The 21,196-nt window shown below is 48.9% G+C and overlaps 4 protein-coding genes across 5 annotated transcripts; 2 read left to right on the top strand and 2 right to left on the bottom strand.

The window, feature by feature from the left end:
- Window positions 1-1,799: 1,799 nt before the first annotated feature.
- LOC123436412 (VQ motif-containing protein 9-like) lies at window positions 1,800-3,314 on the top strand. The gene has a single exon (XM_045115629.1). The coding sequence runs from the start codon at window positions 2,011-2,013 to the stop codon at window positions 2,932-2,934; it is 924 nt and encodes a 307-aa protein (XP_044971564.1). The 5' UTR covers window positions 1,800-2,010; the 3' UTR covers window positions 2,935-3,314.
- A 2,428-nt stretch (window positions 3,315-5,742) lies between these two features.
- On the bottom strand, window positions 5,743-10,577 carry LOC123436386 (WEB family protein At3g02930, chloroplastic-like). 2 transcript variants are annotated; one of them, XM_045115628.1, is made up of 3 exons: window positions 9,767-10,577; window positions 9,199-9,496; window positions 5,743-9,112 (listed from the first exon to the last, which is right to left on the bottom strand). In XM_045115628.1, the coding sequence occupies exons 1-3, from the start codon at window positions 9,784-9,786 to the stop codon at window positions 5,945-5,947; spliced, it is 3,486 nt and encodes a 1,161-aa protein (XP_044971563.1). In that variant the 5' UTR covers window positions 9,787-10,577; the 3' UTR covers window positions 5,743-5,944. The 2 variants fall into 2 exon arrangements, with proteins under 2 accessions (XP_044971563.1, XP_044971562.1); XM_045115627.1 differs by having other exon boundaries at window positions 9,199-9,499.
- A 1,763-nt stretch (window positions 10,578-12,340) lies between these two features.
- LOC123436428 lies at window positions 12,341-16,433 on the top strand. Its single transcript, XM_045115630.1, has 7 exons — window positions 12,341-12,657; window positions 12,739-12,840; window positions 13,197-13,305; window positions 13,822-13,937; window positions 14,017-14,205; window positions 14,640-14,785; window positions 16,081-16,433. Exons 1-7 carry the CDS (start codon window positions 12,524-12,526, stop codon window positions 16,260-16,262), a joined length of 978 nt encoding a protein of 325 aa, XP_044971565.1. The 5' UTR covers window positions 12,341-12,523; the 3' UTR covers window positions 16,263-16,433.
- Window positions 16,434-16,910: 477 nt separating this feature from the next.
- Window positions 16,911-20,126, bottom strand: LOC123436444 (cinnamoyl-CoA reductase-like SNL6). The gene is made up of 4 exons (XM_045115631.1): window positions 19,486-20,126; window positions 18,668-18,856; window positions 17,454-17,788; window positions 16,911-17,332 (listed from the first exon to the last, which is right to left on the bottom strand). The coding sequence occupies exons 1-4, from the start codon at window positions 19,795-19,797 to the stop codon at window positions 17,236-17,238; spliced, it is 933 nt and encodes a 310-aa protein (XP_044971566.1). The 5' UTR covers window positions 19,798-20,126; the 3' UTR covers window positions 16,911-17,235.
- Between the last annotated feature and the right edge of the window lie 1,070 nt (window positions 20,127-21,196).

Raw genomic sequence — 21,196 nt, forward strand, 5'->3', positions numbered from 1 at the left:
TGGTTGGGGATACCCACAACCACCACAGCCTATCCCTCCAACCAAACACACCCTTATGCTCTCTCCTGCAAAGTGCAGAACCATCCAGTGGGATCGACGACGGAACGGCTTGACGACTCCAAACTTAATCCCCTTCCTCCTTTGTGCGTCTCATTTCTGTATCCGAGTTGTAGTCGAGACTTGATTCACTATTATCAAGTGAGAGATAATATATTGATCCCAAGCTATTTATGTAGTTTCAGTTAGGCTTTATCGCCTCTAGGCGATTAACATCTTGTTCCGATCTGTATACAAACTTGTTGTCCCCGATCTATATATTTGCTACTACTATGTTAAAGCTTTATTTACACAAAATGTGATCATAAAATGCTGATCACGTTGCAAGGGTTGCATGAATCTGGGGGCGGACACGAGGAGGAAGATTGTGGAACTGGGGAAGTACCCCTTCGCCTCTCGCGACCATGTCGCCACCCTCCCATCCTCTTTCCTTAAAGTCCCTCCCCATCCTGTTGCCTCCTGTCGTAGCTGGCTTCTGTGGACGGGTCTGTCCCAGTTGGCGGCGACGACCCGTGCTTTTCCCCTCACGGAGGCGCTCCTGCGTGGGGTGGCACGTCTCATGGTGGTGTGCTTAGGCGACGACGGTCTGGCACGACGGCGGGGCATCCTGGCGCACGCAAGGGAGGTCAGCTACGCGGCCATTGGCAGCGGGGCTTCGCAGCGGTGGCCGCTCGTCCCAAATATGGACCCCTTTGAGCCTAATCTGGGCCTGGGCGGGCCGGTGGCTCCCCTGTTGACGTCGAAGTCCCCTGGAGGTGGATATGACGATTATGGGGTCTAGGTGGTGGCAGTGTTGTCGGCGTTTGGTGCAGCGCGACGGTAGAGGCTTTGCAGGCTCAATTTGGGTCCGACCGGGCCTGAGAGGCATGGTGTGCCTTTGCTGCCACGTCCGGTCGGCAACTGCAATAACGCTCGAGGAAGTGACCTCCCGCGCGACGACGGTGGAAGCGGTTCCCTACCGCGTGACCTCGATGCTGCCGGCACCGATTCCTTGCGATCCCGTTTTTCGTCCTCTAGGCCTCGCGTTGGTGACCTCGATGAGATGGCGAGGATGGCATCAAGACCGTGCTGACGCATGTTGGTGGACGACAAGTTGGTTGAAAGACTACTCACCCTGTGGGTAATGGTGTATTGGGAGTAATCCCCGCCGGCTCGCCTGACACCGGCGCAATGATGCATGTGGGTGCCGTCATTCATTTCCGAAGGGCATCAGATGGGTGCACCCATTCCTTGTGTTCCCCCGCATATCGGGGGAAACCCTAGGACATGTTCGGACAACAGCGTCGTCGTCGTCGTCGCTTTCCTTCTTGATTGTGTTGCTTGGTACACGACAGTCCAAAGTATTCGTAGTGTGATGGGTCGAATCCGGAGGGCACAACGATGGCGGGTCATCCACGTTTCGTCGAGGTGCCGTTATTGGCATTGTTTTTTTTTCTTTCTTTTGGGTTTGATATTATGTTTGCTTCGTCGAATGTTGTGTGGTTGCTATCTTAATATAGCGGGCCTAAACGAGTGTGGAAACAGGAAAATGTTGAAGCAGATACATGACGGTGTCGGTGGTTAAATTTGACCAGTCCAATGTAGATGCTCTTACTTGAGTGTAATTTTGTGGCTGGTGTGATTGTCCAACGAGCGACATGTCAAACCAGCGAGCGAGCCAGCCAGCGAGTGCAGGTAGCAGGGCCAATGGCTGGCGTAGACCGCGTGGCGGCGTACCCACGAGTAAACAGGAACGAGAACGCACTCAGCCGAGACAAGAGAGTGTGTGTCGGCCTGCTTCTCCATTCCCATCCCCCCTCTCCGCCGAGCACCCCCAAAGTCAAAGAAAACCACGCTGCAACTTGCTAACGAATTCCATTGCGTGTGCTTCCCGTCCTCCTTCCCCTCCCCCCACCACCTCCGCCCCTCCGCCCACGCCAGTCTCCCCGAATCCACCGCCGCCGATCCGCCGAGATGGACCGCAGCAGCAGCGGCAGCAATAGCGGCGGCGGGCACAACGCGCACCTCGGCGTCAACAAGCTCGGCCGGAACATCCGCAAGGCGACGCCGCCGCCTCCTCCTCAGCAGCAGGGCCAGCCGCCCCGCCCGCCGCACCCCCAGCCGCAGGTATACAACATCAGCAAGAACCAGTTCCGCGACATCGTCCAGCAGCTCACCGCCGGCACCCCTTCCCCTCCGCCGCCCCAGCACCACGCCCCCCGCCCACCGCCGCCGCTCCAGCAGCAGCATCAGCAGCAGCAGCACTCCAAGCCCGCCTCCATGCGCCTCCAGAAGATCCGCCCGCCCCCCATATCCACCCCCGTCGCGCGGCCCCCTCCCGTCCACAACCACCACCAGATACCCAACCCTAACCACAACCCCGCCTTCCACCGCCCCCCGCCCCCGCACCACATGCCCATGCCCCCGTCGGGGCCCGCCTGGGCCGACTCGCCCGTCTCTGCCTACATGCGCATCCTCGAGAACTCCCTCTTCAGCGCCACTCCTCCCGGGGCTGCCGCCGCCGCGGCCGCTGCCGCTCATGCTCACGCCGCGGCTGCAGCAGCAGCTGCCGGACGGGGCCCTCCGCAGCACCCTTATCACCCGCCCCCGCCGCCGGTGCCGTCTCCCGGGATACTCCCTTCGCCGACCGGATTTCTCAATTTGCTCTCGCCGACGCCCAGGTCGCCCTACCCGCTCCTCTCGCCGGGGTTCCAGCAACCCCCTCCGCTCACGCCAAACTTCCCCATGTTGTCACCGCTGCCAGGAACAGGTATCCTGGGGCCAGGGCCCATGCCGGCGCCGCCTTCGCCAGGGCTATGGTTCCCGCAGTCGCCGTCGGGGCTGCTCTCACCGTCCGGATTCTTTCCCTTGCTGAGCCCACGGTGGAGAGATATGTAGCATCGGTCAGCAGTCACCCCTGTAACATTTGACGGTAGGGAGGTAGCTACGGTGATGGGAATTGGTTCATCCGACGGAGGTGAAACAGGTGGGTTGTAGCTCTCGACACCACTATTTGTTACTGTTAATTGCTGCTGTGCGGTTAGCATCAGTCTGTAAGGCTTCGGTAAAGGCTGTTGATTACATATCTGTAATTGTATAACTGGGGAAATTTTCAATTTATTCACTTTCTTAGCTGCAAAAGGAGGACAGTAAGAACTGGGAATGTTGTAGTGTAGATTCTTGAGTGGCTAGGCTTGAAACATGTAATTGTAATTTTAGTTCGAGAAAGATTAGCTCTTTCTGACAAATATTTCGATCATGATTGCTGTTGGTATACCTATCCAGGGAACATATTTTCTTTCCCTTTTCTTCTACTGTATTTTTGTGAGGGGAGATAACTTGTCAATATGTCATAGACCAGCTGATCTGGAAATCAACAGTCCGAGTAGGATTGAGGTTTAATGCATCAAGGGTATGGCTATTTCTTCTTTGGAGCATCATGTTATCATGTGGTAGACATTGCTCATATATCTATGAGATAAAGTTTGTTAGTGTGGCGTGAATGTATATTGACTTCCAGTGTGTTATGTATAGTTTAACATCGTGATAGGTAGTAGCATAGCCAGTATTATTACTGATACTGGCATGATAGCACAATATGCATTTTGTCTCCTTAATGTTTTGAATCAGATGGGTAGCTTGGCAGTTTGGTCACATATCCCTTCGTTTCAAAGAAACATTTTTCTTGAAGAAGATAACCTTTCCCTAGCTTACTGTTTGTCAGTCAAATCCTAGTTCACACCTTCTGTAATTTGGTTGCAGACATCTATCGTAAGATGCAATGTTTGGTGTCACACCACTTGACCATTCTGCCTATTGGAATGTGAAATTGTCTTCATAGTGAATATGTAGTTCTTTTAGCTGGTGGTAGAGCAACATATCTCTGAGATGTTTTGAAAGGAGTAATTATACAACACACTGCTGTAATAAGTAGCAGAACTCTCTAATCGACAATCTGTCAGTTCTGGTCTGTACATACTCCCTCAGTTTCTTTTTACTCCGCATATAAGTTTGACCAAGTTTATGGAAAAAAACTATCAACATTCACAATACCAAATCAATGTCATTCGATGCATCATGGAATTAGTTTTAATATTGTATGACTTTAGTATTGTAGATGTTTATAATTTTCAATATAAATTTGATCAAACTTTACGAAGTTTGACTTTAGACAAATCTTATATAGGGAGTAAAAAGAGATAGAGGGAGTATCTTCCAAGTGTTCTTATTGGTAGCAACCATGCATGTCACTGGTTAGCTTACGACTTGCAAGTGTTCAAAATGTTCTTACATTTTGTCGTAACGGTAAAGATCTGTTGGTAGGTATGTTACATTACTTTTTGGGCTGAGGACATGCTTGAAGTTCCCTCTAGATTAATGTGTAGGTATGTTACATTACTTTTTGGGCTGAGGACATGCTTGAAGTTCCCTCTAGATTAATGTGTGGGACCGTTATAGCTTCATCCAAGTTTGTTCTTTCTGTCCTAAAAGCACCAGGACAATAACACATCTTATTATCGATAGGGCCCTATTGTTCCTGTGAAGTTTGAGAAAATAACTGAAAAAAGAAGGAATCTAGCTTTGCTAGAAAAAAAAGGGTCTTAACTACCTTTGCTGAATTATATCTAAGCTGAACAGGTCATGGCGTGTTCGTGTGAAGAACAATTAGTTTGATCATATCTGTGACCGACCAATCAACCGGAAATTTCGCAGCTATTCATGTCTCTGGTCAGATAAAGAAGGGAAAATTCCAGTAAGCATTAATTAGATCGTGTATACATATATTTGTTTTTATGAACAGTTGACTTCTAAATAAGCTACCCGGTTCCTTGTGTGGACGCCTGAACTGGGACAGTAGACTAAACTGTGTGTTGCAAGCAACTCTGTTGATCTGGCACTAACCTGACTAAACTAAAAAAAGTGGAGTGGCTGTCATGGTCTCATCATCATGTGTGTTTTTCTTATGCTTTCTTTTATCTCTCAGTTCTCGTGGAGAAATCTGCGTGCACCTCCAAAAGAGAACGGAGAATATGGGAAAAGGCTCAGAGATGATGATGGTGATGTGCCTTGCTCCGCACACTGACCTGTTGATCCATCCATCTGTTTGCTTGCTATTGTTTGATGGGCAGCCAACAATAGTTTACCAGAGCTACTAATTGCTAGGCCAGATGTTCTTCAGCAATTATTGAATGAATCTGGAAGAAAATATAAACCGAAGGCCAAAAACCATGGGCAGAAATCCATAAGCTAGTTATTGACCCATTGGATGGCTCCAAGAGGCATGTAGATCCTAATCCCTTGAGATGTTTGTGCAGCTGGAGACGACAGGGACATGCCATCCATCCTGGGTGGTGCAGAAATCTTTGACCTGGGCTGCAGGATAGATGCTGAGCCTCCCAGCACTTAATGGTAACATTCTTCAGTCTTAAGTCCATCTTTACTTTCCTGAACAACTTAAACCGAACCTCTTTTTCCTGCTACCTCAAAGCCCCCTTGGGTTAACGTTACAGTTAGTGGAAGAACGAAACCTGCTACGTAGATATTCTCATAGCTAAGATCCAGAACGTGCATGATAATACAAGCCCTTAAAATAAGATATCGAATTCGGCATTTAGCATCTTGTAATAATATAAAAGAATGGTTGCTGAACCGATGAGCCCTGAATGTGCCGCCAAGGTACAGAAATAATTAACTAAATGACAGGGATACAAATACAATGCAAGTGGCATTTCTCTTTCTTTCTCTAGATGGTGGGCACAGCTACTCGCGTCATGTATCCTTTTATGGTTCACACCTCCACTTGCTACAACCACAATAGTTGAAAACTGTTCAAAAATTCAGTAGGAAAATAATGACTTTTTTTAAGAAGTAATAACAGTTTGAGTTTTTTTTTTCCAAGGCTAGGAGCCTAGGAGTGTTTGTTCAACTTGGTGAAGTGAGCTTTCTTCTTCAGCATGCTCCCGAATTTCCTCAGCAATGCCTTCTTCTTCTTATGGCTGTGATGCTCCTGCTTGAAAGATGATCTCGGTCCATGCGTCAGAAGGCCACCCATTTGGTCTGCAGCTCCGTCTTCTCCTTGCGAATCGATGTCATCGTCGTCGCTCGACTCGGTGTCTACGCCATTGCTCATCATCCCTTTGCACAGGTCATCTTCTATGATCTTGCTGTTCTCCATGGAGTTAGCCTCCACTGACACCTCTCTTTCATGTTTCACCTGCCTGACTGTCTCCACTTCGACATGCTTGATCTCCTCGAGCACTTGGACGATCCTGTCGCTGTTCCTGCGAGCTTCATGATCGCCTCGCGCGACATTGTCCATCGGTGAGCACATCATCTTCCGGAACACATTTGGCTGCTTCTCCGGGCTCCGACCAGCTGACTGATCTCCTCCTTTCATGGCGGTGGCCTCTGCGAGCATTGCAGCCAGCTCGTCGGCCTTGGCTCGTGCAGCCGCCTCCCTTGTCCGCAGGCTATCGTTCTCTCGTACGATGCTCTGGAGCTCCTCCTCCTTCTCGGTCAGCGTTTCCTTCAACCTCAGGCTGCTGATCTTCTCTTCCTCCGCCGTCAGGTTGGCCTCAGTGATCTTGGACTCCACCAGCCTCAGCTTGCTCTGCAGCTGCGCCATGTTATCCTTGGCATCCTTCGCCTCGTTCTCCGCGGCTCTCTGTGATTGGAGCATGGTGTCCATCTCCAGCTTGACGAGCAGTGCGTTGGACTTGTCGGCACTCCTATCTTCCTCTTCCTCGCCGGCTTTCCTCGCCGTTGCCTCTGCCAGCAATTTCGAGGTTTCGTCGGCTTTTGCCAGAGCAGCCGCCTCTCTGAGCCGCAGCTCAGTGACTTGATCACCCAAAGCAAGCACCTCCTTCTCCTTGGTTGACAGCAGATCCTTGAGGTGTGAGCTCTCGGCTACCATTGATTGTTCTGCACTTGAGCTTGCGGCATCCATCATTCTCGAGGCTTCGTCGGCTTTCGCCAGAGCGGCCGCCTCTTTGAGCTGTAGCTCAGTGACTTGATGACCCAAAGCAAGCACCTCCTTCTCCTTGGTTGACAGCAGGTCCTTGAGGTGTGAGCTCTCGGCTACCATTGATTGTGCTGCACTCGAGCTTGCGGCATCCATCAATTTTGATGCTTCGTCAGCTTTCGCCAGAGCGTCCGCCTCTCTGAGCCGCAGCTCAGTGACTTGATGACCCAAAGCAAGCACCTCCTTCTCCTTGGTTGACAGCAGATCCTTGAGGTGTGAGCTCTCGGCTACCATTGATCGTTCAGCACTCGATCTTAGGGCATCCATCAGTTTTGAGGCTTCGTCGGCTTTCACCAGAGCGGCCACCTCTCTGAGTCGCAGCTCAGTGAGTTGATGATCCAAAGCAAGCACCTCCTTTTCCTTGATTGACAGCAGATCCTTGAGGTGTGAGCTCTCGGCCACCATTGATTGTTTTGCACTTGAGCTTGGGGCATCCATCGCGGTACGCTCAGATCCTTCTTCCAGTTGATGAACCAGCTGTGTTTTCTCTGCCTTGAGCTTCTGCAGTTCCGTCTCTGCAGCTGCAAGCGACTCCATGAGCTTGCTCATTTCTGACCTGACATAGCTTGCCTCCTCCTCTGATCTCCTGAGCATTTCCGCAAACCTGACCTCCTTCGACACCCGATCATCCTGTAAAATCTTGGCTTCTGAACCCAACCTCTCTACTGTTTTCTTGAGGTGGTTGGATTCATCAAGAATCAACTCGTAATTCTCTTTTGCATTCTTGGCCTCTGATTCCAGCATCTCAACCTTTTCCTTCAGGCAGTTGGATTCATGAAGCATCAATTGGTGCTTGTCTCCTGCATTCTTTGTCGTCGTCTTCAGCTCGGATATCTGAAGCTGTGCATGATCCAGCTCGGTCTGCTTTGCCAGGACCCTCTCCTTGGCTTCTCTTGCTTCTGCTGACACTTGACGTAGAGCAGCTGCTACGTCCTCGACACCTTTCTTGGCCTTGTTCTTCTCCTCCCTGGCCTCATCAAGCTCCTGCTGAAGCCTCACCTTGTCTCCACCGAGGATGCTGATCTGCGAGCTGGCCGCCTTCTCGTTGCTGACAACCTGCCGATGTGCCTCATTCAGTAGCTCGTGTTCAGACCTCAGGCTGTCAATGGCGGCCTGCAGGTCCGATGCCTCCTTCCTCACGATGTCGAGACGCCTGTTGGTCTCGAGGAATCCTTCCTTGTACTGGCTCGCTTCGCACTCTGATGCCGCAGCCTTCTCTGTCAGCTGGAGGAGCTGCGACTGTGCTTCCTGGAAACTCTTTGTCAGGGACGCCAGTGCCTCCTCATTGGATTTGTTCAGTGACGTGATCGCCACTAGGCGATCGTTCAGCGCCGCTGCCTTGTTCTTCCACCCTTGCGCCGACTGGTCTGCATCCATCTCTGCCCTCTTGGCGTACGCAATGTCGATCTTGAGCCCCTCAACCACTTCTTCTGCTCTGACCAGCTTCTCCTGAAACGCCATTGCTCTCTGGAGCTCAGCTCGCAGCTCTGTGGCTTCGGACCGCAGCTTGTCGATGATCTCTTCTGCTCCTTTTTCTCTGCTCTCCATCTCAGACTTGAGCCGGGTCACCTCAGCCATCAGGATCTCCATCCTTTTTGCAATTCCCTGCGTGGTCTTCTCGGCCTCGTCGGCACGGCTGAGGGCCGAGTTCTTGGCCTGGGCGGTCACCGCCAGTTCACCCATGGCATTCTCAAGCTCCTTGGTCGCCTTAGCTAGGGAATTGACGTCTTGGGCATGTCGCTTCGTGATGTCGGCGTGCTTCCGCTGCCACTCCTCCTCCTTCCTCCGGGCGAGCTCCATGCTCGCCTGCTCCCGCTCGACGGACTTGAACCTCTCGAGCTCCAGCGCCTCTTCGGCTCGCCGCTGCGCGGCCAGGGATTCCTCGAGCTTCTGGTAGGCCTCGTCGGCCAGCGTCTTGGTGAGCACCAGGTCGCCATGGACCTGGGCTCTGTCCCTGTCGATGTTGGCCAGGTGCTCCCTCGCGTTCCTGAGGTCCTCCTGGACGAGGTTCAGCTGTGCCTGCAGCTCCGACGCCTTGGCGACCCTCGGCTGCCTCTGGAAACACAAGAAAATCAGTCACGAGGTGCATGAATGGACTGGCAAATGTACATGATTCTTTTGTCTGTGTTTCGTTCTCTCACGTCGGGAGTAGTAGAGGTACGGTGCGGCGATGCCTTGAAGTTCGATCGGCGTTCTCCCGGTGATGGCTTCTGGGCGGCATCGACGGACTTGTCGAGCGGAGCGGCGGCGGCAGCACGGGCAGCATTGTGTAACGGGGAAGGCGCCCTGGCCTCTGCTGCTTGCTTGCTTGATCCTGCAGTTGCAGCAGGTTTGGCTAGCCTGCTCACTCTAGGTGCTGAAGCATGGGCCCTGCTGTAGTTGGAACCGGAACTGGAATTAGCTGGTTCCTTGTGGTTGGAAGGTTCAGGCAGACTTGCCCTGCTTTAATTTCAGCAATACCAGACGTTAGATCATGCACAATTTCTATCAAAAATTACTACTGCTACATTGGAAGTTTTTTGGTAATTTGTATGAGATTTCATTGAAGGAATATCTACAAAAAGGAGCATGAAAATTTCGTTGGGGGAGCTGAACGACTGAATTTGAGAGTAGAGAACTATGCTGAGGACGGAAAATAAAAATAAAAAACTGGACATCTCAAGGCCTCAAAAATGCAGAAGATGGAGATGGACAAGAACAATCACTTACTTGGGCTTGGATGCGAGCATCGTCGAGTAGTGCCAGAAAGCAGAAGCAACCTTGAGCTTGGACTGCAACAAGGCTAAGCCAGCTAGCCCCTTGTTGAAGTTCGCAATCTCGCGCTAGCTTCTTAGCTGCTTGGAGCCAACCGAAGCTGGAGGACATGTGCATGAACGAGAGGATGACGGGCGTGAGACTGAACAAGTAGGAGGAGGAGATGGTGAAGAAGACAGAGTGGTATGCATGTTTGGGTGCCGGCGGTCTGGGATGGCACTCGCCTGCACGTCCATCCTACGCTCATCAGTGAATGAAACGGATGCTGTCGTGCGCGTCACCAACCTCCAGATACAAGTCAGCCTATGAGGCCCAATTAAATCTTTTTTTGTTTCTAACTTCAAGCCCAATTAAATCTTACCCTCACAGGCCGAACAGCTTTGTTTGTCGGAAGGGCCCCAATCTAGTTTTGATAAGAAAATAGGCCCAAAGCATTTCTTTTTAAAAAGGAAAAACAATCGTCTGACGATCCTCTCTTCTTCCTTTTCGCTCCTTGCTGCTGATGGGCGATTGCTTGGCGCTTAAGGTCCACCCACCTGTGGTCCGTCGCGCACGCGTTATTCTCGCTCGCTGACATACACGCATACTTAGCTCTAACTTAACTGACTCCAAGTTCTCTAAAAAAAACTGACTCGAAGTAAGAAGCATGCTACGAGCATCTCCAACAGGAGTAGGACAGATGGTATCCCAGCCCTTGAGGGTTTAGATGATGATGCTCGTATTATTCATGGATTTATTTTAAATTTTTTGACTATGCGTGTTCAGCGTGTTCAACGTTTTCGTCGACTATGAGACGTCTATGATGGCTTCGTCAATCTTAAGATGATATACCGGTTCTGTCTTTAAAAAATGCTCATAGAGATTTTACATCAACCTCAAGAAACACAATTGAGTACGCTATTTTACATCAATCTACTACGGCAGAAACTTTTCTACATCAATCTACTACGGCAGGAACTTTTCTGATGCCTAATATTTTTTTTGGTGCTCTAATACTGATTTTGAGTGCCTTATTTTACATTGTTTTCAGAGATGCTATAATGAATTCGGCGTTCATCTGAAGAACTTTATTATAAAATGGAAGAAAAAGAAAGATGAAACGTTAGCATCTAAAGAGAGGAAGACCCCACTTTGATCAATATATTCAGGTGGGAGAAACTCTCCTCCCGTGAAAATTCAAGAAAAAAGAGAGAGAGGAAAACCAGTGAACAACTCTAAGGCCCTGTTTGAAATGGTTGTAATTTTTTACACCTGTATTTATTTTACAGGTGTAAGTTACCGGTCATTTTTTGTTTTCTGTGTGAAATAAAAGGAAAACGCTAACTCTCTACCGGTTGATCGCGGAGAGCTCCGCCACCCGCGCAGCCGTTGGATCGCTTGATCCATGCTTGGTCAGGCACGTTCTGACGCTCGCATGCATAGTCTGTCATTCCTCTTGCCTATGACGTGCATTTTTTTATTTTATCTTGTGTTGCTAACTATAGCGGTGAACGACGGCTGTAATTTAGACAAGTTTTTGCAACATCAGCTCTGTTGTCAAAAGACGAAGTTTTTTTCTACAACTTAACCTATGTTGCAAAAGTTTTCTGCAACATGACCTTTGTTGCAAAAGTTTTTTCCACAACAGTACTTACATTGCAAAAGACGAAGAAATAAAAATTCTGCAACCAGACCTATGTTGTAAAAGTTTTCTGCAACATGATCTTTGTTGCAAAAGTTTCTTCCGCAATAGTATATGTGTTGCAAAAATACAAAGAAAAAAATTATGCAACCTAACCTATGTTGCAAAAGTTTTCTGCAACATGACCTTTGTTGCAGAAGTTTTTGCGGCATGACCTCTGATGCAAATGTTTTCGCAACATTACCTATATTGCAAAAGTGAAGAACACCGTTCGGCCGCTCGATGTCAGGGCCGAAACAACGAGCTTGTTTCAGCAACTGGAACGTTGTTTCAGGATGCATTTGATCGAGGGAAGCGACCGCGCGTGTACATCAGGCGTGCGATGTCGGGGACGAAACAACGAGCTAGTTTCAGCAAATGAAATGTTGTTTCAGGATGTATTTGATCGGAGGAGCGACCGCGCGTGTACATCAGACGTGCAATGTTGGAGCCGAAACAACGAGTTAGTTTCAGCAACTGAAACGTTGTTTCAGGATGTATTTGATCGGAAAAGGCGGCCGCGCGTGTACATCGAACGTGCGATGTCGGGGCCGAAACAACGAGCTAGTTTCGGCAACTGAAACGTTGTTGCAGGATGTGTGTACATCGGACAGCTGCGCACGCATACATCCAACGGCTAGTCACGTGATGGATAATTAATACGGATCCATCGGTGGACGCCTAGCTGTCCCCGAAATAAAAACAACGGGGTTAGGTCTGTATCTTAAACCGGTGAGAAACGGAGCCAAACGCGGCCTAAGGTTTATCTTCGGAAGAAAAAACTAAGGTTTTCTGCATTATTCAGAAATAAAACCGGTCTGTTCTGAAAATTATAACTAGGACAGGGGAAAAAAGAAGGAAGAAGAAATTGCCATTTTCCCTTTAGTTGCAGAGAAGAAGACTGATAATTAGATCCCCTTCTCCAACCCTCCGACCCATCTCAAAAGTCCGAACCGCCTCCGCCTTTCGCTCAAGCGAAGCACCACCGCCTCCTCCACCGCCCCTTCCCTCCTCTGGTCGGTGTCGTGGATTGATCGCCGCGGCGGGCGGCCATGTGGGTCGAGATACTGTGCGGCCTGGTGGCCTACAAGCTCATCCGCGCCGTCTTCTTCTCCGACGACGGCCTGGACCAGCTCGCCGACCTTGACTCCTCCCACTCCGATCTCTGCTTCGCCGTCGCAGCCAGGTACCCGTCTCTGCAGCCCACCCCCTCCTTCAGTCCCCCCAGGTAAACCCTAACGATCAACCCCTTCCATCTCCGCTCCAGGCTCGAGAAGCTCTATGGCGGTCGCTGCTTCGTCGGCCTCCGCATCCCCGACCCCGACGCCGGTGCGCGCCAGCATGTCGACGTCGTTCTCGTCACCAAGAGGTCAGCCCGCAACCACCCACACACCGTTCTCGTCACGTAGTTCTAGTTAGCGAATAGTGCTGGATATTAGAACAGATGCTGCTCATATCCTATTCCATCGTTTCATACGGATCTGTTCATGTATCTGTCCGTATCTCCTGTGCTTGTTGAATGTTGTGTTTAGCTGGTGTAACATACATACTTAGTATTAGTAATCTCATGTACTCAATCATACGGGCTTTGATGTGAATGACTGCATCAACAGATCTTACATATCAACTAATGTATTCATTATATCGTTGTCAGCTAATACGACTGACTGAACTGTCGCATGGTTTAAACTTGAAAGCAAGGATCTAAAGCTTTTTTGGTGACAGGGAGGTCATGGTGGTGCTAATCAACAATCTCTCTGGTTTTGTTGAGGTTGACAAGGATGGTAACTGGTACACCGAAAAGAAGCACAAGCAGGAGGTTATTCCTAACCCGGTACGTAATTTGAACATTCCATTTTGCTTAAGCATTCCAGAATTGTTGTTGTAATAACCTGTTAATTATTGAACCTAGTGTTTTGCAACTGTTGCCTTACCAAGTAGTATATTGTTGCTACCTCCTGAGGGGTAATTCATGACAATGAACATGAACTTGATAGTTTGTACTCCCTCTGTAAACTAATATAAGGCGTTTCAGATCACTAAAATAGTGGTATAAAACATCTTACATTAGTTTACAGAGTTAGTATTCCTCTGTAAACTAATATAAGACTGTTTAGATCACTACAGAGGGAGTACTTGTTATTGTGTTCTGAATAATAGGATCATTGCAGTTCCACACCAGACTTAAGTTCGAAGCTGGAAAAAGGAATATTCACAATCAAAACTCAAATGACTCTATTAGTTTATTTTTTCTTGTTTGATTCCTGCACATCACTGGTTTGTAATATAATAACCAAAATGGTACGAGTTGTATTATTGTCAATTCATTTGTTGAATTTTGTTCTCATAGGTACTAGAAGTCAGTAGGATAGCTGCCAATCTTCAATCATACTTGGAGCAGAGGGGAGCAACACTGCCTAATGGGATTGTAAACGGAAGAGTTGTACTGCCAAATCCCAACTGCAGGTTAGTTCTCTGTACATGACAAATTTCTTTTTGCTCTGCTGCCCTTAAATGGTTGCTCAGTTGTCTTGTGCTTTATCAGGCCTTCGTACACTATTAATCTTCAACCGGAGGTTATCTCGTATGATCAATGGAAAGATATTAAGGCAGACACGAAAGGTGGACTTTCGACATGGATTAAAGGTGCATTTCATGGAAACAAAAGCGACATCCAAGATTCGTTACTCCAAAATCTGTATTCTATTCTCAGCACGTCGCCTATGTGGGACAGGTAAAATATACCACCATAATGTTTTTATTTACTTCTAAAATTTCCATTGCTCTTATTCCTCCAATTGTCTTTCCTGGTGCATTAGGGAGGGAGGGGCTGGGATATAGTGAGAAAAAATATATCATGGCATTCGTATTTTGGTTGGAGAAATTTGGGTTTTAAGAAGCAGCGTTCAGATTGCAATCAGTAAATATTGTTAGTATGTACTCCCTCCGTTCACAAATATAAGATGTTTCAGATATTTCAAAATGGACTACATGCGGACTGAAATGAGTGAACACACACACAAAACATGTGTATATACATCCATTCAGAAAAAAGTTATGTAGAACATCTTATATTTGTGAATGTCGGGAGTACTATATTGCAGTTCAGTGAACACGAACACATAGAACCTCTGGTTGTATTTTTATAGCTTTACTTCCCTTTTGTAGGTTGGAACTCAGAGGGGACAAAAATGTCCTTGGTGAATTCATGGAATTTAAAGGCAAGCATGAAGATATGCCACTCCTGAAAAAACTGAAGAGATCAAAAGTTAGCCGATTTATCATCCAGAAATCAACTCTTTTTGGAGGTTTTGGTAAGCTCTGTGTACTGTGTCGTCTTGCTATTATGTTTGGTACTCCCCATGTTAGCATGTTTCTACTGTGATTTGTTGTTGCTCTAGGTTGGCAGGGAAACAGTTGCGTTTCAAGTAGTTTTGGCACCCAATCTAATGCCTAATACTAGATCGGTGCATGAAACGAACATACTAGATGTTATGGCTGCGTTCATCCTGGTACCATAAAGGAATTTATTTTATAAGAAAGATCTAGTGGTATGGCCAATCGAGCAGAGCGTAAAAAAATTCCTTGTCCTAAAAATGGAGCTAAACATGCTAGATGAGTTCACAAGAAAAAATAAATTAAACAACTAATCCGTCCAGGCTGCTAAATACCCACAATGTGACTAACATCTGATAAAAGGCATATGTCTTGGACTAGTAGCTGAGAGTCCGAACAGAGGGAGATCAGGTTCCATTTAGGAAATAGTGCTTTATTAGGAAGATTAGGATAAAATGACCCTAATCTTGCACCACCATATAAGGATGCTATGCATCTCATTAATGAATCATGCAAGAAGAGAATCTATTCCCCTAATCATTCTCATCTCGATCTATGTTCCATCCAATCCCCCTGGAGGCTGGAGCCATGCCGTCTAAGCTATCTTAAGCACAGTAGTTATCCTCACACTCACAGCACCTTCACGCAACACCAGACGTCCTGATTCTTTCTGCAACAAACCCCAAAAATCGAGCCAAGAATAAATTGAGATAATTACCATGTACGGATCAGATAAGAATGCTTGGAAAGAGGCACCATTGTTATTTTTATCGAACTTGTTTAACCACTCACCCAGGTAGTGTTGAGCATTGTCTGGTGTTTGCAGAGGATTAAAAAAATGGGTTTGCTAATTCTCATCTATATGAGAATTAACAATGTCTCATCTAACTCATGTATCATTTGATTAATAAAATAAGAAAAAAAACACGGATCTTCGTGTAAAATCAATGGTGTATGAGTTAGATGTGACTTGGTTAAATCTCATCCAGATAAGAACTACACACTCCCTTAAAAGAACATACAATTGCCCACTAGACATACTTTGCTAATGGTACGTAAACAAGAGATGATCAGTTGAGCACCAATCACATGGAGAATTTAATTTTTGTATTTTGCTTCAGCAGAGAATGCATTTATTTAATCATTTAACATAAGAAATACCTTTAGTGGTATTCAGTATCCAAAATATCTAAGCCTGGCTTGTTTTACTGTTAAATCTGCTGACCAAATGCTGTAACCGATCTGATTTGGTTTGTCCCTTGCGCGAATGCAGGAAGGTCTCGAGTCCAAATACTGTATTCTCCTCGAGATTACCGAGCTGAGGGCACTTCATCTTCAGAATGGAAAGAGATCTCCGTGAAGCAGTACACCGAGATTCTTTTCCAGCCGTTGCACTCCAAGAAAGTCCGGAAGTTCAAGCTGTCCAGCGTCGCTTCCGTGACACTGAGCGCCTAGTAAGTAGAAGTTTTATGGGCAGAATCTAGGGTGTGCTACAGCTTCCAAACTTCCTGGCTCCGTCAGAGGAGATGTGTTTCTCTTGCCTCTGTACATCCATGCCTGTTTCCAAGTCAAGATGTAACCGAACATGAATTACATGAATGAATAATGGAGTACGTTTCTTGTTGAGATTTAGGTGAGTGTGTGTAGACTGCAAGATCTCAATCCCTCAACAGTATTGCTGGTGAGGGATGGTTGGTCCACTCTCTTTTGCTCTCTCCTTTGTCTGTGGTGGTTTTGAAGCCTAGGAATGAACGGTCGTTTTCTGTGGAGCAGCCACCTGTCGGAAACGCAAGATGGATCTGGAACGCTTCTTTGTATTGTCGAGTATGACGTGTGCAATGATGCTCTGCATGCTTCACTCGTCGATGGCCCACCAGTGATGGTGACACTGTGAATGTTAAATATGAGCTCTGTCGAATGAGAGTTCTCTTTGCACTACATACATAGGCTTTCTATATGCAATGTAGGATGGTTTTTGTCAGAAGATAATATGTAGTCGTCAGCTGATTTTGATCACTGGTTGATTTGATGTTGTTCGTCAAACCATGTACACCAAGTTTGTCAGTTTTAATGTATGCACAACTCATATCTATCTCACCCCTGTAAGCTTTCAACATTTGTTCATCACATTCATTCATATACTGCTGTACAAGGCAGTAGCATAACTGCTGCAGACTGACACTTATTTTCCCTTGTGTTTGGACCTAAGGATTACCACTACCTTGCTAAGCACTCGCTCAAATGCTCTTACCAGCCTGGTAAGAGTGGAATACATGTGGCATGCCTGGCCGGCCTTGTACAGATTTGTACATCTGACCAACCATATTTCCCTTCTCAGGAGAAAAAAGAATACAGATATTTAGGTACATAAAGAATACAACCCTAGCTGCCCCTCGTGTGATGTAAAATCAGTGAACTATTGAATCCTCTAATCCAAGTCCCCGTATATGGCGCTGGCAAACTCCACCATCAGGTTGTTCAGCTTCTTGTTCTGAATCCTCTGCGGGATCACCTTCAGCTCGTCACTACAATCAATGTTCATCACCGAAGTTCATCAGGTCAGTCGGTTACAACACTTGACTGGACTTTCTTAGAATTTTTTTAGTTGAAATAAATACTTATTCATTGAAGTGTACTGTACTGTACCTTGGAGGGTAGCATGGAGCGGACGGGGCGAGCATCTGGGCGAACTGGAGGGCGTCCTCGGGCCGGCACACGACGTTGTTGAAGCAGAGGTAGCGGCCGAAGGCCGTGGGGCACTCGTAGGCGGCCACGTGTGCGTCGGCGAGGAAGTCTGCGTCGACGGTGACGAGGACGCCGTGCTCGTACATCTCCGGGACCCCCTTGAGGCAGGGGTGGGCGGAGGAGAGCCCCGGCCCCGTGAGCAGGCCGGCGTTGATGGCCACCATGTCCACCCCTCTGTCCATGGCCAAGGCCCAGGCCGTCTTCTCCGACAGCGTCTTGGCCAGCGCATGCCACAGCTGCAACAACCCCCCCATATAACAGTAAGTAAAACAAGAAGCTATATCAAGTAAAATGTGTGTCTTTCTAAGTACGTAAGTAGTAATTTTTGTGATTGCGCTGTCCGTCCTAAAGGCAAAGGGTGTGTGTGTTGTGAAAGCATTCTTCCAAAGCTTGCACATGCAACTTTGGTGACAGCTGCAGGAGGAGACGCTGGTGGCTTGCGCTTGGCAATTTGGCAAACATGTCGGGAACATGGGGTCGCTGTAGTGGATGGCCCCAACAAGCAGGACGGACGCTGCTAACCGTCAGAATTCAGAAACAGAGGACCAGTTCTCGTTCAAAAGAACAAAAAGAGTAGCTGGGGCAATTTAAAAGTGCCGAGTGTCAATCTGCTAAATAAGCACCCATATATTATACAATCAAATACGCAAAGCAAGGATGATCTTCGTGTGGACTAGGATGTGTTAGTAGAATATACTCCTGGTAGAGTGGTACTAGTATTTGTTTTCTTATTGGGTACTACTAGTACATTATTTGTTCTCTTTCTGTGTCGTGATCTTCACAGTTGAGAAGTCTGGTTTTACCAGTCTCATCCACTTAATATTGGGTTCGGCACGTACTACTACGTTTTTTTTTTTGACTGTTTTCCTGTCATGTTGCTACAACTACTAGTCGCTTGCATTGCATGAATGCAGACGGATGATTAACGCCAAGAGCGACGGGACTGCGGCGTTGCTTTCTTGGGGTTTGGTGGCCCGCTTCCTTTCCGTGCCGGATTTCGTAACAAGACATGCAGCTGCTTTTCGTGCCCCGCTGCTTGCCGGGCTTCGCAACAAGAAGAGAGAAGTTGCGGCGCTCGCGTGGCATGAGCGAATGGGTGATGGGCGGTCGATTACCTTGCGTTTCCTGCAGAGATTGAGGTCGCTCCAGTTCCTCTCGTCGAAGGCGTCGACGGGCTTGTGGTCGTCCTTCCATACGACGGCGGTGACGGAGGAGGTGAAGACCACCCTCTCCATGGTCACCGTCTGCGCGCACGCCTCCAGCACGTTCTGCGCCGCCCGGACCTCCACCTCCACCATCACCTCCTGCAACCGCCATCACCCAGCCATCATCAGATTAAGAACAAATCAATTAATTAACCAGCTAGCACCCAACCGTTGGCTTAATTAGCGGCAGCGCCGGCCTTAATTAGAAGCAGCTGTGCTGTGCTGTGCTGTGTGTGGTGAAGCATCCATTCGGAGGCATCAATGCACGCCGCGCGGGAAAGGCTTCTGCCAGAGGTTTGGTTTGGAGCAGAGTTAATGCCGGCAGTGGAGTAGTGGTGGTGGAGGGAGCAGCGAGAGGAAGCAGATGAGCTGTGCCTTAATGGCCCAGCTCACGCCAAGGAGAAAGGAAGGAAGAAAGAATTAGATGCTCAACGACTAGCTGTACTGTGCTGCTGCAGTGGTACGGCACTAGCGGCAGTGTTTTCTCTCAACTCTTATCCAGCCAGCCAGTTAGCCACTGCAACATGCAGAAGAGGCCGATCCGGCGGGCGATCGGGAATGGATTCTTAATTGCCGGGGGTGGGATCAAGTTACAAGTAAAGTAACCCGATGTGACGGCACGATCGATCCATCATCCATGATTCTCTCTTGAAACTAGTGGTAAGTAGTAGTAATTTGGTGGTAATGGCGAGGGAGGGAGGGAGGGGAAGGAAGGAGAGTCGACTCACGTCGCAGCCGGCCTGGTCGTCGTGGGTGTTGAACATGCAGAAGAGGCCGGAGCAGCCGCGGACGGCGTCGGCGATGGTGTGGTAGTCGAAGGGGTCGGCGCGGAAGAGCTTGAGCCGGTCCTCGTCGTGTCCTGCGGCGGCGAGCAGCCCCGCCTCCTCGTCGAGCGAGTGGTCGTAGGTGGCGGCGTGCACGGTGTAGCCCCGGCGGAGGAGGCGGTGCACGAGCGCGTGGCCCAGCGGGCCAGAGGCGTCCATCACGCACACGCTCTTGTCCGACTCCGCCGCCGCCGCCGCCGCCGCCCCGGGGCACATGGCTGGTTCTGGTTGATTCCTTGCTTGTACGTCCAAGAAAGCGCCGGAGACGGCAGGCGGCGGAGGTGGGATGGCTCGCTGCTTTTACTGGTGGCGAGATGAGAGGGGGAGATGTGGGGTGGTGGGTATATAAAGGGAGAGGGGGGTTTGGGAAGAGAAGAGGTTGAGCGCGTGTCCGAGTCGGGGACGGAAGAGGAGCGCGGGTGGAGGTGGGTCAGCCGGGCCGGAGAGGGTCAGCCGCATCCAAAGGGCGTGCGGTGCGGTGTGGTGTGGGTGTGGGTGCGTGCTCTGCCCTCCCCTCCGGTGGTGGTGGTTTCAGGAGAGGAGCTAGCGGAAGAGGAGGAGGCGACGCAACGGGCTTGGGCTTGGGCTTGGCTGCTGGGAGGGGAGGGGAAGAGGGTCAGGTGCCGGGTAGTTGGCAGCTGCGGCCGGGGCGGGCGCGACGCCCAACTGTCTCCCCAACGACGCGCAGCTGCACGCGCGCGCGCGCGCGCCTGTGTGGCTCGCGTACGGCGTACCCATCCGTCCCGTCCGCTGGAATTTGGGATACGCACGCAAATTCGATGCACCTCGCCTGCGGCTGGATCGATCGGGAGGCGTTGACCTGTCGGCCGACGGCGGTGGGATTTAGCTTGGTTTGGTGAGAAGAGTGGCTCCTGCGCTGGCCAGCGGTTGCAGCTGCCGCGATTCACCAGCGCCGGTGCACCACCACCACATGGCGCCGCGCGGTTACACGCGCGCGCGCATGAGGAGGGCCTCTACCTCCATCTACCCACTACTGCTACATGTGGATCGTCAAGCTCATTCCCCCCTGAACAGGTGTCATTCGATCGTGATCATTCTACTTTTTGCAAGGACGGGCATACCCTGGCTTCATGATCGACGACGTAGTCTCAACTGGTCTTCTGGCAGCCACGTCCTTGCGCGCGTCATCGGTCATAAGTGGACTTTGTTGCATATGTGCATGTATTTTATAAGCTGGAGTAGCTAGATTCAAGTGGTCCTGCACGCCTCTTCTGTGCTGACTATTAGGCTGTTCGTAATGGGAGTATCATAGATAGTATCATGCATTTTAAGACTGTCCGTAATGGAAATATCATAGGTAGTATCATACATTTCAACTAAGCAATTTCGATGAGGTGGCATCGAATTAAATGAAGAAAGAAAGGTTGAGTATCATATCATGATACTGTATCATATTAAATGATGTGCTACTATGTGTCTTGCATGGCAATAAATGAACCATCCTATAATACCAACACATGATACTATGCATTACGGTTGTGGTATCATACACTAGTATCATATGCATATGACACTAATATATAATACTACCCACTACAACCAGCCTTAGTAGATTACATTTTCTTCTTCGATGAAGGATCGATTTTATTGGTTT

Source organism: Hordeum vulgare, chromosome 1H, assembly GCF_904849725.1.
Source record: "Hordeum vulgare subsp. vulgare chromosome 1H, MorexV3_pseudomolecules_assembly, whole genome shotgun sequence".
NCBI classification, from domain to species: Eukaryota; Viridiplantae; Streptophyta; class Magnoliopsida; order Poales; family Poaceae; genus Hordeum; species Hordeum vulgare.